Genomic DNA, 19,442 nt, shown 5'->3' on the forward strand with positions numbered 1-19,442 from the left:
CCGGCTTTGGGTAGAATTGAAACCACTATCTTCAGGCAATTATCACCTGGAACCATAGAGATTCAATGTCTCTATCAACTGCACCATGGGCTCTGAAGGGCAATCAATTAATCAGTAATTGCAGTGGATGCAGTCACGAGATTTGGAGTTCCTATCCCGTCGCGGTTACCACCTGACGAAGACCAAAGGAATAGTTGGCTGAGACGTCGTGAAACAACGAAGAAAGAAAAAGATGAGGATAATAGTCCGCAATAAATAAAATTGATAAATGATACTCATCTCAATAAGAATTATATTTAAATAATATATACCATTCGGTACGGACCCGACTATGGAATATCAGATAATAAACATGAATTTATAAGACCAAAGAATTCAACCTTGATTGCATTTTGTGGCGCAGTTGTTAGAGATGGTGAATCTGAATGACTCCATGTGAGAATTGCCTTAAGATAGCGGTTTCAATCCTACCCAATGCCGGCCAGAGGCTTACTTGGCCAGAAACGTGGTGAGACGACAACAACTACAGAAGGCAGTAATTGCAGTGGATGCAGTTAGGAGATTCGGAGTTCCTATCCTGTCGCAGTTACCATCTGATGAAGGCCAGAGGAATAGTTGGCTGAGACATCGTAAAACAACTAAGAAAAAGATGAGGATAATCGATTGAGATGTTGAACAATTAATGTTTATTGAAGAGAATCCAATGCAGGTACAAAATTTAGTTTGATTAAATTTTGTATACAAGAAGACAAAAAATCAAAATTAATATTCTTTATTTGATTAGTGCAAAAAGACAATTGGAATATTTTTTTTTAAGAAATAAATTTTGGTATTTTCAGATATTTCCAAAAATAAACACAAATCGTTTATTGATGAAATAAATACATGTTGATATATTTTTTTTTTCTTATTCCAGGACAGGTTTACTAATATTTTTAAGTGTATATAATAACACTGATAATGGCCTTTTTTCTCAAATTTTGTGTTTTTTTTCTTTTAATTCAAGGGCCAGATAAAAGTATTTAGCGGACTGGATTTGGTGACCTATATAGGTTTAAATATTGTTTACTTTAATTTTATGTTTTTTAAGCTGATTAGGAATTCTTTTCTTGTACTGAAGAAGCTTGGAGTTTCTCTGTTTAAAGAGGATAATACACACACACACACACACACACACACATATAATTACACGAGGATCAGTTAATCTACTTACCACCTGGAAGACCATCTGTATGTGGGGTAGGAGAAGTTTATAAATAAGCTTTATTCAAGTAAAATAAGAAAATTTCAAAACCACTAAATTCATGCAGAAAATATCTCTTTCCCTGCCTAATAATTATATATATATAAAAGTGAATGTGTCTGTGTGCCTGTGTACATTTCCCTACGCAATAACTCTGTCAATTTTTAGTCTACAGACTCGAAATTTGATATATATGGTACTGAGATTTGGGAAAATCGATGTGATTGATTTTCGGCCAGAAATTTGGCTGTTAAGGGGTCAAAGTTCAACGATTTGACCTTTGAGAACTCTACCAAACTCCTCTGATAATTTGGGGTTTAAACACTTGAAATTTTATATATAGGTTCCTTGGACATGGATCTAACTGAATAACTTGATTTGAGCCCAAAACAAATGTTAAGGGGTCATAATAGAGGTCAAATTAAAAAAAATTGACTTTTTTTTGTTTTGTTTTGTTTTTTTTTGCTCGGCATACACCTCCAAACACCCGGGCAACGCCGGGCACCTATGCTAGTATATATATATATATATATATATATATATATATATATATATATATAGTAATTTATAAAATATATATGGCGATTAAGCTACTTTGAATATTCCGCGTTTCATCCACTCTAGGATTCTTCAGGCTTATGTGCATAAGCCTGAAGAATCCTAGAGTGGATGAAACGCGGAATATTCAGTGTAGCTTAATCGCCATATATATTTTATAAATTACTAACTAGCTCTAGCTACGTATTGAGCACTTTTGAAGTAAATACTTAAAGTTTATGCATAAATTTATACTTTTGTATATTAATTTTATGTGAGTAAATGAAGTAGTTATATATATATATATGTGTATGTATGTGTGCATATGTATATGCATACATATATATATATGTATGTGTATATGTGTGTATATACACATACACACTCACTGAGCACAGAACAGATATTACACTTTGATGCATATATGTATACATATATAAGATTGTTGATTTATTTATTTTTTTATAAGTGATTCTGTGGTGTTTTTTTTTTCAGTTCACCCTCTGAGTGCTTTAAAGGGAGAGGTTATCTTCGCTTTGTTTATATTCTAGACGTCCCACATTAAATATTTAAATAATAAATTATATACATACATGCATACATACATATATGTGTGTATATGTGTGTGTGTGCATATGTATATACATATGTATGTGTGTATATGCATGCATGTGTGTATATATATATACATATATGTGTATATATGTATGCACATGTATATGTATGTGTGTATGTGTGTGTGTATATGTATGTACATATGTGTGTGTGTATATGTATGTACATATATGTGTGTGTATATGTATGTACATATATATAATTATATATATATATATATATATATATAATTATATATATATATATATATATATATATAATTATATTTTATAGAGGGAATTAGACCTGGAGTCTAAAGAGCAGAGTTTATTTTCATGTATTAATACTTTTAAAAGAATCAGTGCCCATTGTACTGTAGATATATAATAAGCTCAATAGGTATAGGTATCCTAGAGCTATATGAAGTAAAACGATTCATAATTATGAATTAAAAATCAGTTTCAAAAGGAAAAACAAACAAAATCTATTTTATTTCCACTCACACTCTCTCATTCGTAACTGAGAAGCTGAAATCGATAAATCATCCTCCACAAGTGTATTTTGATGTGTAGGAAAATATCTGCATATTTAACATGTGTTTTTATGAAAATTGGGGCAAATACCAACTCTATAGTTAAATAATTAGAGATTTATAAAGAATCGGAATCGGGAAATATATTGGAATCGTGCCATCACTAATATATATAACTTACATACACATACTTTCATATGTGCATTCTTTAGCATAAAAAATGTTTGCCTATTTTCTCTCTCTCTCTCTCTCTCTCTCTCTCTCTCTATATATATATATATATATATATATATATATATATATATATATATATATATATATATATAAAATGTGTGTATGTATTTTTAGTTACCCCCCCCCATCGCCCCTTTTTGTGTTACTGCCAATATCAAAGCACTGCCCTCAGGGGATAGGGGTGGTACCGCCCACTTTGGGAAACATTGTTCTTGAGTGAAGTAATTGTTATTTTTGTCCTAATTGAGAGTGTCCCTTTTTGGGAGCTAGATTTTCTCCCACCTTAAAAATTCATCTTGTTTCTAACTCTGTCCTCGTAGGGAGGCAAGTGAATACGGACGGGTGTTGTACTTAACATTTAACACCATTGTTGATAAGATAAGAATCCATGCACAATTATCACTTGCCGTTGTACTGACTTCAGCTTGTATAATTATCTTTTTCATCTAAATTATAATAAGATTAATGGTTTATCTGTATGCCCCCGGGTGGGGGGTATTTGTTGGCGGCAAGAAATTGAGATCGGCTTTTATTCATTTAAGAGAATTGATTTCTCCTAAACAAATTGCTTTTATGGGAAATCAATTCTATTGATCACATTTCACCGATCAAAAAAAAAAAAAAAAACTATAACAAATTACCTTTAATAATACTAGTAAATATATACAATCCCCCCCCCCTAAACAAATCTATATAATTGTGTTGACGGTGTGAAGAAATCGAAAGATAAGCAGTTATGATTAGCAAAAAAAAAAAAAAAAGCAGTGCCCACCTGCGGGTGCAAACCTAGAACCATGTGACAAGGGTGATTATGCAAACTTAGAAGCTGTTGAGAGTTCAATATGGAGGCAGATTTTTGCCCAAGAATAAGTTTTGTTTCAAACACCACGTTGTTCATTAGTGTTTTTGACAGGTGTTGTTTATCTCTTATGTTGGCCATGAAAAGACAAAACAAAAAATGCTGCTACTGCTAAGAGCAACCATCTTGCTGTTGGTGAAAAGAAGAAACAAGAAGACTGCTACTAATACAAGCAAATGTCATCACTGTCATTGGTGAAAGGAATTACTTAACATATCTAATAGTCCCTGGTTCATTTTTGTGTTTTCGGCACCATAACCAAAGATATCTTTCTTAAAATAAAGTCGATTCACCCTCTCCCACCTTCATATGCTAATCTGTTCTACCATCCTGTTGGGCTCCATGCATATTTCCAGAAGTTATACATTCATTTCATCTTTCAATATTTATTGTATTTTCTCCAGATTAGTATCCTCCAAAATAAACATTCCAAAGAAAAGGTGGCATCCACTTTTATTCGCTACTATTAATCTATTCGTACTGCGACCAGTTACACCAGGCTTTTTCTTAATAGTATAGAATTTCGGTTTAATTACCTAAACTATTTCAATTTGTCTTTTTGAATCTTGTCTGTATAATACAATAGCTTTTAAATCTAAAATAACGATTGTTCTTTTTTAAAGCAATTATCATTTGGCCATTCTTCCTGTAAACATTTTTGATTATGCTTTAAAGAACAGATGTGTTCACACATGCCGACATCTGATTTGATATGTAAGTAAACTTTTGATGTATGCAAAATAATGGAAAATCCCATTTCTCAAATAAAGTTAAAATTGCATCAATCTGGAAGGATTTCTTATTCCATCCATGCTTCCATTCCGTCTCGAAAGACAAAGGATACCCCCTGTAGGGGCAGCTGCATGTGTAAATTGTGAGGCAAGGATTGCGCAATCTCCAACCACACCTCTCCTGAATCGGCACTGTTTGAGTCCAGTCGCAAGAAGTCCAGGATGACTGGAAACAATGCCGAGATAAGTGGAGAGCACATACAGCACCTGAAAGTCCCAAATGGTCACCCATTTAGTACTGACCAGGTTCACTGTTGCTTAACTTCGGTGATCCAGTGGGAACCGGTGTGTCAACGTGATTATGTCGTATATTCAAATAGAATGAAAAACAATTTTTTTCTGCATTAGTTATTTTATTAAAACTATATTTTCATCATAATCTATTTAACAAATATTTACATACAAGAATAGCATTTTGCTTTGATTTAAAAACTCAAGTTAGATTGGAATCAAATGATTTTCAGAATATTTAAAATAAAATAAAAAATGAAAATATAATGAAATGAAATTAGTAGGAAATAATGAAATGAAAATAAAATAAAAACTAATGAAATAATAAAATAAAAATAAATAATGAAGTAAAAAAAACTAATGGAATAAAAACTAATGAAAATAAAAAATAAAAATCTAATGAAATAAAAAATCTGTACACAGTGTAATGATGTATAGAAGTGAAATCTGGTCAGTGACGGTTGAGGACATGTGTTGCATGGAGAGAAATGAGATGATAATGATACAATGGATGTGTTATATGAGTTTTAAAGACTGGGTTAGATTCAATGATTGCAGAAAAAGAACTACATCCTAGGATGGAATACTGTTGCCACATCTGGGCAGAAGCTGTTAGAAGCATCTTATCTTGCCTTTGTTGTATGTAGGGGGTCTGTTGTGTGATGTGTACCATAGCACCATATGTCGATATGTGTACTTGGGACGAAGGGTTCATCCTGATGTGTATACGTGTCACTAAATGTCTATTGTTGGTGATTCTTCACTGTTTGAACCTTAACTTGTTGTGTTGCAGTCTATTTATGTTATATTTATATATAATTATTCATATGCGGGTATGTGTGTGTGATACATGTATTTTTGGACATACCTTCATGTGTCTTTGATCTTTGTCCACCTGGAATTCATCTTGTTCTTGGAGGGGAGGCTGGGACCTGTTTGGATGAATATTCATTCACTCCCAAGAACGCTGGTTGGTTTTTTATTCACTTTCCAGGTATCGATCGCAGAAGAATAGAAAATGAATATCTTTGCTTGCGTGGTTACTTCTAGGTCTCCATTCTAAGACACGTCAGCCCCCTCCCCAGTGAATGGGGTACAACCTAATAAACCGTCCACTCTGCTCAACATCCAAATTCCAACTACCCTGTCATATCCAGCTAACCTGATCACGTGGTAACATACACGTAGATCCGATCAGCTGACCAGATACTTCCAGTAAACTTGTCTATGATATGATTTTACCATATTTTGACAGATTTTCAACATTCTTCACATTCATCTCCCATCCATCTCTCCAGTTAGATAGATAGATAGATAGATAGATCAAGACGGATAGATACAGAAATAGATAGATAACTAGATTGAAAGATATATCACTAATACACATAGATAAATGGATGGATCCAAAGACAGATTAATAACTAACAAATACTTTATTGTGCACGACCTACTACATAATACCTTGACAAAGTTCAAAATAGACTTTGTAGCCTGTAGTTTCCCTGAAAGCTCTTCCCCACGAAAGAGACATTGCGAGCCTGTCTCTGCTCTATCATTATTTTCATGGCAAGTGCTCGTTTGAACTATGGTCTCACATTGTCAAACTTTCACAAAAAATACTCATCTAGCCGAAATCACTATCATTAATTTCCCCTACTCTTTATCTGTGCCTAAACCTAAACGTAGATTCCATGAACAAAGCTTCTTTCCCAGAATTGCCCGCTTGTGGAACTCTTTCCCATTGCCTACTTTCCAGCTGACTACAATATGGTCATCTTCAAGTCCAACATAAAAAAGTTCTTGATGAGCTGTCCCCTTAAGTAATCCAATTTACTAAATTTCCACTACTAATGATTTCTACGATAATGTCTCATTGATTACCATACACTCATGAATGAAAAAAAGAAAAAACTACTCAAAATAACAAGAAATAATTTGTACGTAGGACTTCCTTAAATTTCAAAACCCGATATTATGACCATAAAAGTATGTTCAAAAACAAAAAAAACAAAGAAACAGCACTAGCAAACCAATACTGGGAACTCAAAGAAAATGGACGTTCGCCGATAGTCAAGTGGAAAATAGTAAGACAAGCAAGCACATGTAGAGACCTAAACGATCTGTGTAGATTATGCCTAAATGAAAAATTTGCTATCCTATATTTTAAAGAGCCCCAACATCTATTAAACTGTAGGAGAGAAATAGCGAACAACTGTGTTCACAGGATAAACTTTACTCTAGGATAGCAATACAAAATAATTTTTAAATTTTAAAATTGACAAGAACAAATGAAAATAAATAAATAAAATAAAAATAAAATAAAATAAACATACATATACATAAATAATACATATATATACACACACACACACACACACACACACACACATATATATATATATATATATATATATATATATATAACTAAAATAATATCCGAATTATAAAAAAAATCACATATTTAACTACATCGTCGTTGTCATTGTTTAAAAACTAACTACAACTAGGTTGGAAATATGTCAGCTTACTTAGATACCTGCTTTCACATCTGTGTTTAAATGTTTCTTTTCATCCGGCCAATGAGCAATGTGTCCAAATAACCAGAGATGATACTTTGGCAGCATGGATGGAAAGTTAACCACAAAATTCTATTAAAGGTTTGTGTTCAAAAGTTCATAACTGTGCACAAGTTTTAAAAAAACGCATATCTAGAACTTATTTCATTTTCAACAAACTGCCATCTTTTTCTAAATTGTAAGTTTTAAAAAAAGCCTCTTTTTCTTTCCCTCGGTGAATTGATTTCTTCTTTCTTTTAATTTCTCTACAATATTATCTAAAAGATAAATAAATTTTGTATTATTTGGATTCTTTGGACTACTGTTCTCATTTTGAGTGTTGTTTTCACAACATTTCGATCGATGTAACCTCCAACCTTCTTCAGGTATATCATGTCGAACTCAAAAATCTTTCTGTCAAACTTGGGAATTTGCATGAAAAATTGAACCAAACGCTTTCATGCTCTTGTTCCATGAGTAATTTGCAATTGTATTTTTGAGTGTTTCCAGCACTAAGGATTGAATTTTCCACCCCCAGAAGAGTGTAACTGACAACTGAATTTTACCAAATACTTCATCCACTCTGCCATGGATTCTTACACTCTCCTGGAGATTGAAGGTTCAATCCTCAATGCGGGTGACACTAAAAATACAGTTGCGAATTACATGGCTGACAAAACAAGAGCCTTCTACCTCTGTAGATTAAATAAAGGGTTCTGTTCGAAATTCTGTGCAGATTCCCTTCATCACAAGTATATATCTCTGTATGATGATATCGTTCACCATAATACAACAGTGAGTACAGTCAAAGAAGCAGGTAATAGAGAAGGAAGTCCAAAGTCTAGCAGTTCAAGGGAAGAAGCTATTAGAAACCTCTATAGTGAAGGAGGGTGATTTTTTTCTGAACAGGTTCGTTAAAAATATGTATGTTGAGGGGGTAGAAATGCGATGAGTTCATCAGAGCACATTCCATTAAAATACTTGTAAAACAGACACAGGGATGCAGCATTGTGGCGATAAGACATGAGTTGGGGGTTTGACAGCTGGCAAAACAAAAGGGGTTGCACAGGTTAACTTGAGGTGTGATTGACAAGTTATCGAAAGACAAAACGCTTGCAGTGAATTTATCATTACGTGGGCACAAAAAGAAAAAAAGAGATGGAAAGAGATAACATATGATTATTAAGAGAAAGGAAATTGGTTTACACTCTGTTTTGAAGAGGAAAAAAAGAAAGTTATTAAAGTAGATATACTAGACGCAGTGAGAGAAAAGACAAATGTAGGTTTAATAAAAACAAAGGGTTTCTGACGATTTGAGAGCCTCTACACAGTGCTTGAGGAATTCACACCAGTGTGGAACGCAAGTTGCTGAGGCTGGCAATCAAACCAACCAGTGCCCAGACAAACTTAGAAAGAACGTGCTAAATTGAAAACAAAGACCCCCGTCATCAATCACGTATTTCTTATATTAGAAAGAATTAAATTAATTTTTTGTGTTTTGAACGTGATTCAGTTTTCTTGTAATCTTCAAACCAAACTTTTCCAGCAACGAGAGATTTCAGCCGAATGGTGACCTTTGGTGAGAGAAAAAAAAATACTAGCACGACCAGCAACCTGACGACCAACCTTGGAGACGTCTTGAAAAACAAAAGTACTATTTTAGTACCTCTGAAAACCCATTGATGTGGAAATCATATTGCCACACAGACTTAGGGTTTGCATATATTTGTACACCTCTGAGCTAAATTTGATGATATATGTGTGGTTTCAGCATCCAGCGATGGCCTGAATACTTTTAAAGAGTCTGAAACTAGACAGTGTTACATTTGTGATCCCACAGTTGGAGATCACATTTGATTTGTAACCAACCACTACTGTGGGCAATAGTCCGTGGAAGGTAAGGGTTAAAATTGTTAAAGGAAAGAAGCTTAGTCTTAGTAGCATTAAATGTTAACATCCATTTATGGCAACATTCCATTATAGACTGGAAGTCGTTTTCTAAAGATTGTGCCATTATGTATACATATATGTAGATATGTATACATCTGTTTTTTTCCTTATGCACATTATAGAGCGCGGTATCATCAGCAAATATACCCATCTCAGATACAATGTTATTATTTATTTGTTGCATTATTCTTTTACCGTTTTTTATTCTGTTAACCACAATTATGAAGTTTCATAGCAGTCATATTGGGAGTCATTGGTTGCATCCCTAGCCACAGTATCAGATGCAGACTTTCTGTGACATACTATTATATTTTTTTTAAATCGTAATATCTCACAGTTAACGAAGCTCGCCTGTCTATTTAATTTGCTCGATTTCGGGAAGATAAATATTCAACATTTGTCGCTCGCCGCATGTGGATTAGTCTTTTTCCTATAACATCTTGGGGGGGGGGAAGCGTTCAGCAGTAAATACTATCTCACAGTCAAACTTGACCTCATTATCTCATTAAAACGGACAACTGCTAAATCCAAGTAATTAAATAAATTCAAACGTGTTTCCGTTAGCATCTCGCGGTGGGGCAATGGTTAACGTCGCACATTTTTTTTTTTTCACACTTTAATTTACAACTTTGCCTCAAGGGTTCAGGTTCGATCCTCATACTTACTTTTTTTTTTAACCCCCCCCCCACACCTCCAAACACCCAGGCAACGCCGGGTACCCCTCGCTAGTATATGAATAAACGCGAAAGTTTATGTCTCGTGTTTACAAGAACGTATGAATGCAATGTCTATTATTTAAAACTAGCTAGCAGCCCGGAGCTACGCTTAAACATGATATTTTAATTTATGCAGATTGCATATGTATTATTTCAATCCTCTATTGAATATTATATGTTACAAAGAATAATTTGCCCGGTGAACTAATTCGCAAAAAAATTAAAAAATAATAATGGTAATGTTGTTCTTCGAATTCCATCTGTGTTTGTTTACAATATCACTTCAGCTGATATTTGGGCTTGACAATGAATGCCCTGGAAAAGTCACTTCTGATTAATGTTTAGTTTTAAAATATGCAAACGAAGAAATGATTTTCAACGATTTTAAAGGGTACCTCTTTTATCGTAGACTGAAATCATTAATAAGAAAACATTACAATAAAATGGTGAGGTACGCCTGGGCTTGAACAGGGGATCATTCGATCTGTAGTCGAATGCTCTACCACTGAGCTATATCTCCAGATTATAATAAATCTGTTTGTTTTTTTTAAGAAGAAATGATCTGCTGAAATTTTATTATCTCCCTTTGCAAGTGTAACGTAAAATTTCCCCCTGTAAAAATTATTTTAAGAAAGAAAAATTATAAGAAAAGCTTTTTAAATATAAGAGAGAAAGGTATTTTTAAGATTGAAATTTTTCGATTTTCGATACTTATCGGATGAATTTCTGTACAAAACATATCTAAAAATATATACATTAACTTTGTGTGAAATTTACAAATGATAAGCTCAGTTGTTTCAGAACCTATGAGGAAGTAACTCACACACACACACACACACACACACACACACACACACACAAAGTGACTTTTATATCACAGTAAAGATTTTATTGATAGTAAAATGTTTTATGTTACTGGAATACCAAACATGGACTACACAGCGAATTATTTATTTGCAGAAAATATAAAAAAAAAAACAAATTAGACACAAAGCCATCAAAAGTGTAAGGAAAATGTGTGTCTTTGTTCTCAAAAGGCTTCCTTCAGTCTTGACAGACTATGGATACCCACTGTAAGGGTACCTGCGCGTGAAATTTTTGTGGCAAGAGTTGCGTAATCTCCAACCACACCTCTCCTGAATCGAGATTGTTGAATACCAGTGGCAAGTGGAGGTTCAGGACGACTGGAAACAATGCCGAGATAAGCGGAAAGCACATAACAGCGCCTAGAATTCCCAAATGGTCACCCATCAAGTACTAGCCAGGCTCAACGTTGCTTAACTTCGGTAATCTGTCGGGAACCGGTGTGCCAACGTGATTATGCCGTACATCTTTGTTCTATAGTAATATAAATGACTGTCCTACTCTTAACTAGAATCATCTTAGTCACGACAATACTACATTTACACTAGGGGCAATCCTACTTGAGATAACCTAAAATTTGTTGGAAATTTTTTTTTTATAAATATATCTTTACTATTATATAGTCACTTTGTGTGTGTGGTGTGTGAGTGTGACAGAGAGTTCCTTCCTCATAGGCTCAGCTGTTTCAGAACCTATCTTTTGCAAATTTCACACAAAGCTAATTTATATGTCTGGTAGTGCTCTTAGATATATTTTGTTAAGAAAGTCATCCGATAAGTATCGAAAATCGAAAAAAATCTGATCTTAAGAATAGCTTTTCTCTCTTATAGATAAAAAAAAAAAAAATTTTTACAAGGGAAAATTTTACGCTATACCAACCACGAAAGATAATAAAATCATAGCGAATCCTTTTTTCTTAAAAAACAGATTTATTATAATCTGGAGATGTAGCTTAGTGATAGAGCATTTGACTATAGATCGAATGCTGCCCTGTTCAAGCCCAGGTGTATCTCACTTTAAAAAAAAAAAAAAAATTCTTATTAATGAGTTCAATTTACGATAAAAGAAGAGGTACCATTTAAAATCAATGCAAATCATTTCTTCGTTTACATATTTTAAAACTAAACATTAATCAGAAGTGACTTTTCCAGGGCATTCATCGTCAAACCCAAATATCAGATGACATGATATTGTAAACAAACACAGACGGAATTTGAAGAACAACATTATCATTATTATTTTTTAGTTTTTTTTGCGAATTAGTTCACTGGGCAAATTATTTCTCATAATATATAATAATTAATTGAAGATTGCCTATGAATTATTATTGAATCAATCTGCATAAAATAAAATATCAAGTTTAAACATATTGTACAACGAAGTAATGCCGAGCTGTCAGCTAGTTTATAAATATAATCATAAAGCTCAAAGGCCAAGAAACTATAAAAATGTTGTGTTTTTTTTCTGATTAGACATTTTTAAATGAATAAAAAAAAAAAAATTATTGTATTAGTTTTAATAGAAATAGAGATTTTGGTTTCAAGTATTTTGCAAAGTGACAGCAAGCCAGATAATATGAAATAAAATGACAACTTTTTTTAATTATTTTAAATCATCTGTTATTTGTTTTTATTTGTAGGTTGGTGTTGGCTTCAACCGAGGAATTTGGAATAAGCTTGAAAAATATGTCCGATCCATTGCCAGGCGGAATAAAAATGTCTACGTTTGTACTGGGCCCCTTTTCTTGCCAAGGTAACATGATTGTTAAATGTTGTTTATAAGTAACAGTGTTTTAGTAATGTGTTTCTTATATAAGACTAGCCTGGGTGCCCGGCATTGCCCAGGTGTTTGGAGGTGTGTCGTGAGCAAAAAACAAATCTTTTTTAAAAAGTGGTAGTAGGCAGGCAGGCTCAAATTCGTACCGCGAAGGAGGAGAAGACCGTGATAAAAAAAGTAACATCTTTGCTGTTGTGTCCATCGCCAAACCAGAAGTGGCGAAAGTTAAAATTAAAGCTAGTCAATCAAAAGGAGGGGATGACTTTCAAAAATATTGGCAAAAAAAGCGACCTCTTCCTGAAGAAAAAGGCCCAGTTGAGGGTGAAGGAATTAATGTTTTTAGCCAATTTTTTGACATTTGCCATCGGAAAGGTCAAGCTTCAAAACGATACCAATCTCATGAAAATCCGTTTGCCTCTATCAAAAGTTTTAGGCAGACATACATACATACAATCATACATACATTTAAACAGACAGGTGAGATTTATATTATATATAACACCCATTATTGCCTTGTGTATCTGAAAAAACACTTCTTTTTATTTATTTATCTACTAGTCTGGGTGCCCAACCTTGCCTGGGTGTTTTGAGGTGTGTGTTGAGCAAAAAAAAAAAAGTAGTAGTAGGCAGGCAGGCAGGCAGGCTCGAACTCATACCGCGAAAGAGGAAAGAATGTGAAAAAAAAAATGACGTCCATCGTGAAACCAGAAGTGGTAAAAGTTAAAATTAAGGCTAGTCAATCGAAAAGAGAGGATGACTTTCGAAAATACTGACGAAAAAAGCGATCCCCCCTTGTAGAAAAGTGCCCAGTTTCGGGTGAAGGAATTAATGTTATTAGCCAATTTTTGTCTGAAGGGTCGAGCTTCAAAACAATACCGATGTCGAAAGTTTTAGGCAGACATAAAAACATACATACATGCAAGCATACATACATACATACATACATACATACATTTAAACAGACAGGTGAGATTTATATTATAGAGGATATAAAGAGCAAATGTCTGTTTGTCCAATTAAAACTTGAAAAATACACAACAAATCACTACAAACTTGGTATTTTTTTTAATCAATGTAACTCTAGATGTGTAACATTTAAAGTTAAAAACAAAAATGAGTCATTATTTGGGGGTCAAATGGCCATTTATATCATATAATGTTATTAAGACATACACACATCTTTTAATGTTATCATATAAAAGAAGTAATATTTTTTTCATTATATCTCTTATACTAACTCGAATTATGTGTGAGAAAGGGAAGACTGGGCTGGGTAAAAAAGAAAAAGGAGAAGTGGGAAAATGTGTGAAGGTGAAAGAGAGAGGGATAGAAATTGTTATACATTTTTGCTCTGGGCAATGCCGGGTGGCTTTGCTAGTGGTTATAGTCAGCTAACATACTTCCTAATTTCCAGTATAGCACTATTCCTTCACTTTTATTGTTCTTCAGTATTTCTATTGTGAAGCGATTTATTGAAATAAAATATAAGAAAAGGTATAATGATTGTATAACGAATGCCGACAGCCCACTTGGGAACGCTGATCATGCAGTGATAATGGTTGAAATCACCCTAAACTCTAGAGACAAAACTGAAGAGCCAGTGCTCAAAACAAGATATTATAAAAAGGCTGACTGGGAAGCCATCAGAGATCTTATCAGAGATGCCCCATGGGAAAATATTTTTTCTCTTCCTGCTGAACAGTGCGCAAATGAGACCACTGAATGGTTCAAAACTGCAACTGAAGCACATGTCTTTTTGCGGAAATTTTATAGCAAGCCCCACTCTCCTCAGTGGTTTACTTCGACTTGTGCGACTGCCATTGCTCAAAGGTAGCATGCATACCGCAGATTTAACCAACATAAGTCCAGTTCAAACAGAGAGAAGTACATAGGAGCTAGAAGTAACGTTAAGAAAGAAATAGTGACAGCTAAAAGAGAATTTGTTGAAACCACTAAAAAACGCATCGAAGCACAGAAATTAGGAACTCGTGACTTCTGGAAAATCTACAACAGTGTAGTAAATAATGGGCAATCAACAATTCCCCCACTAACCAACAATCACGAGGTTTTTTGCTCAGCAACCGAGAAGGCTAACATGCTTGCCAGTTGGTTTGACTCAAACTCCACACTGGACCCTCTCAACCACCCCTTACCTGACTTTCCTATGTGGACAGACGCCACGCTAGACGATCTGAAAATCATCCCTGCTCAGGTGCATGCTATCATAAAAAACCTTGACACTTCAAAAGCATGTGGACCCGATCTCATCCCAGCTGTGCTATTAAAACACCCGAAAGTATCCTGTACCTCTATAAGGCCACAATTCGCCCATGTATGGAGTATTGCTGTCATATTTGGGCTGGTGCATCTGCTACTAGTCTCTTGCTCCTAGACAAGATTCAAAAGAGAGTCGCCAATCTGATAGGCCCTGAACTGGTATCTAAGCTTCAGCCTCTGTCCCATCGATGAAATGTTGCATCCTTCTACCTGTTCTAGTATTTTAATGGAGAATGCTCTGACAAGCTGCAGGCACTTGTGCCCCCACAACGTATACACCCTCGACAAACCCGACAGGCAGCTAAATCTCACCCACACACAGTAGAGATCCCTAGATGTAAAAGATCTTTCTACTCCAGTAGTTTCTTCCCCAGAACCGCTAGACTTTGGAATTCCATTTCAGGTTCCTGCTTCCCCAACTGTACTGACGTACAGAAGTTCAAGTGTAACGTGAACAGACATCTTGCTGCCCAAATTCCCACATAGTGCCCCAGTAGATGTTACCCCTGATAGTAGCCCCCTACACCAAAGTAGCAATGTGCCTTGTTTGTGGTGAAAATGTAATTACAAAAAAAAAAAAAATTTGCATTTTTAATAACAAAATTAAAGAAATAAAAGTTTTTGTTTTATTTGAAATTTTTTATTTTAACTCGTGATATCAATGAAGAGTTTGGCTCAGGAACCACTACTGAACACACAGCACAATGGTGGTTTAAGAAATTTTGTGGTGGCGACGAGAGTCAGCTGATGAGCATAATGGTCTGCCTTCAGATGTTGACAACGGTCAATTAAGAGCCTTAGTCAAAGCCAATCCATGCATAACTGTTTGAGAACTTCTGAACTAGACGTAACATAGAGAAAAGATAGAGAAGACGTAGCATTGGAAGGACAAAAACAATTTGATAAATGGGTGCCTCACAAATTAAATGACAACCAAAAGAAATGTTATTATGAAGTGTCATCTTCCCTTCTTTTACGTAACAAGAACGACCCCTTTTCTCGACTGGGTTGTAACTTGTGATGAAAAGTGGGTTCTTTATGACAACTCAGTGGTTAGACGTCAACAAAGATCCACGACATTTCCTGAAGCCAGAGTTGCACCAAAAGAAGGTCATGCTTACAGTTTTGTGGTCTGCGACCATTACAGAGTTTTGAATGAAGGCGAAACCATAACGGTGGTGAAGTACTGTTAACAAATTGATGAAATGCATCAGAAACTTCAACAACAACACCCAGCATTAGTCAACAGAAAAGCCTAATTATTCTCCACGACAATGCCCGACTGCATGTTGCTAAACTGATCCTGCAGAAGTTGAACAAATTGGGCTACAAAACTCTGCATCATCCGCCGTACTCCCCAGACTTCTCACCTACCAACTACCACTTTTTAAAGCATCTAACTTTATGCATGAGAAATGTTTCACAAACCTAAGCGATATCAAAAAGCCTTCAGCATCTTCATCGCCACCATGGTATTTTTTTTTAATTAAATTGTTAGATGAAAGTACAGAATAGTTAAAAAAAAACAAAAAAACAAAAAAACAAAAAAAACTTGTCTCTCCCCATGTTAAGAATAGGTTTCTAAATAATAACATTATTTCCACACAGTCTGTATTCTGCATAAGCACCAATGTAATTTTCTTTTTTTTTTGATGAATGTCATTGCATATACTTTGCATTACATTCAGTAGGCGGTGGCGGTGTAGATTTTTTTCCTTTCCTGAAGAGGAACATGAACAAACTTTACACACCTTCTAATTGATTTAGTGTCTCTTAGTTCAATGTTAATTTCAGTGTTAATGAGCAAGTGTAGAAGAAGTTGAGCAACAAATTTGCTCAGTTTATTTAATCTGGTGTTACCAGATCAGACTGTTTGAAGATATTGGCTTCATGACTTAAAATGCATCAAACATTGATGTTACTTTCTTTTTTTTTTTCCTTTCCCTTTGCAAAACTTTATTATATTAAGCAAAGCCAAAATCAAAAACAACAATTTTCCTTGACAAAACAACCAAACCAAACGCCATGAATAAATATTTGGAGATATAAAGAACTTGAAGCATAAAACCATTTTCCAAAATGATCAGATTCAGCATTAAATAGCCCGAAAAAAGATTTATATGCCGTAAAACGAAACAATCAAATCATGACTAAATATTTAAAGGACAACACACAGACTCTTTACTTTTTCTTTTATTTACCATGATGGCGAGGACAAAAAAAAAAGGAAAAAAAGTATAAAATTCTGAAGATGGTGTCTATCGCCGAAATATTAATTTTAAACAAATATTTGTTTATTTTACAAAATATTGTGTTGTCATTTGGCTTATAAATGTATTCCATATGTATTTTATTTTATATTTGAAAATTTAAAGAATTTGAAGCACAAAAACTTTTTCCAAAATTATTGGTTTTGGCATTAAATAACTTGAAAAAGTTCAATATGCTGTGTAGCAAAACAACCAAGCAACACAACTGATTCATTTAATTTTGAGTTCGACAATTTGCATGCAGTGTGTTGTTTGCAGGCTGCAGATTTGAAACAAAAGAACACATGGACAGACATTGATTAAAATTGGAGAAAACATTTATTTTGAGAAAAATAGCAAACGAATCACAAACCGCAAATTAACAACAATGAATTCCAGTTCTGTTATTTTAATGGCAAGTGCTCATCTGAGTTCTAATCTATGCCCCCCCCCTTGCCAAACTTCCACAAAAAACACTCATCTACCTGGAACCATTATTAATAATTTTCCCCACTCTTTATGTGTGCCTAAACCTAAACGTGAATTCCATGAACAAAGTTTCTTTCTTAAAACTGCACGCCCATGGAACTCTCTTCCGTTTGCCTGCTTTCCAGCTGACTACAATATGGTCATCTTTAAGTCCAATGTAAATAAGTTCTTGATGAGCCGTCCCCTTAAGTAATCCAATTTACTAAATTTCCACTACTATCAATTGCTACCATATTGTCCCATTGGCTACTGTACACTCATTAACTATTATCCTCGAGTGGCCTTCGAGCCTTGATAAGAAGTAACTTCTTTGTAAAAAAAAAAAAAAAAAAAAAACTTTAATAAGTTCTTCAAAACTTCTTTTTCAGGAATGAAGCAGATGGTAAACGCTACGTGAAATATGAAATCATCGGCAAAAACCATATTGCAGTTCCGACACATTTCTTCAAGGTGATCCTTATAGAGAACGAAGCTGGGGAATTTGAATTGCTGTCTTTTGTGTTACCAAATGAAGCTCATTCAGAAGATACCCAACTTAAGTATTTCCTGATGAACGTTGAACAAATTGAGCGGGCCGCAGGTTTACTTTTTTTCGATAAATTACCCCACAACAGAATGAAAATGATTAATAAACAAGAATCGAAAGTTCGCAGATGGCATTAAGTAAAAAAAAAAAAAAAAATTTTTATATACATTGTTTGAGAAAATGTTATTTTTTTTTTATTTTTGTTTTTATATTTTCTCAAACAATTTATATATATAAAAAAAAAATTTTTTTATATAAATTGTTTGAGAAAATGTTTTTTTTTTTTGTTTTTATATTTTCTCAAACAATTTATATATAAAAAAAAAATTTTTTATATAAATTGTTTGAGAAAATGTTATTTTTTTTTTATTTTTGTTTTTATATTTTCTCAAACAATTTATATATATAAAAAAAAAATTTTTTATATAAATTGTTTGAGAAAATGTTTTTATTTTTGTTTTTATATTTTCTCAAACAATTTATATAAAAAAAAAAAAATTTTTTTAATATAAATTGTTTGAGAAAATGTTATTTTTTTTTTATTTTTGTTTTTATATTTTAGCAATATCGTCATCGGTGCAAAAATTTTTGATAATGTAGACATAGAATAATTGAAGACGAGTTTATAAAATATAAATTTCATTAATCATTAAATTTACGACCTAATCTCTAGCAATTTTGTGCCAGCATTTTCTAACAAGTTATGCAAGCAACTGGAAAATTGCCGAATTATTAGAAATGAAATCAATTATTAAGGAAAGTGTGAAAGTAATTAATTCAAGAAATTTTTTTAAAATCGAAAATGCTTTCAATATGCTATTTCAATATGAAATCCTCGCTTTTCTCCATATTAAGAATGGCTTTCTAAATAGATTGCAAAAGTGATTAGCCAATCAATTATGAGAAGACAAATTTCAATGAAAGCGTGAAAGTAATTCATTCAAGGAAATTTTTTTTTAATCGAAAATGACTTCAATATGCTATTTAAATATGAAATCCTCCCCTTTCTCCATGTTAAG

General features: G+C 33.7%; 1 protein-coding gene across 1 annotated transcript in view; it reads left to right on the plus strand.

The window, feature by feature from the left end:
* Positions 1-18,589, plus strand: part of LOC145260501 (endonuclease G, mitochondrial-like) — a 31,134-nt gene extending 12,545 nt beyond the window's left edge. Inside the window, exons 2-3 of the mRNA XM_080118615.1 lie at positions 12,746-12,858; positions 18,266-18,589. Of these exons, the coding sequence (XP_079974741.1) occupies positions 12,746-12,858; positions 18,266-18,560 (408 nt within the window). The 3' untranslated portion in view covers positions 18,561-18,589. The remainder of the gene's footprint in view (positions 1-12,745; positions 12,859-18,265) is intronic.
* The last annotated feature ends 853 nt before the right edge of the window (positions 18,590-19,442 follow it).

Source organism: Euprymna scolopes, chromosome 36 (assembly GCF_053919585.1).
Source record: "Euprymna scolopes isolate OS-2025 chromosome 36, ASM5391958v1, whole genome shotgun sequence".
Taxonomy (NCBI): Eukaryota; Metazoa; Mollusca; class Cephalopoda; order Sepiida; family Sepiolidae; genus Euprymna; species Euprymna scolopes.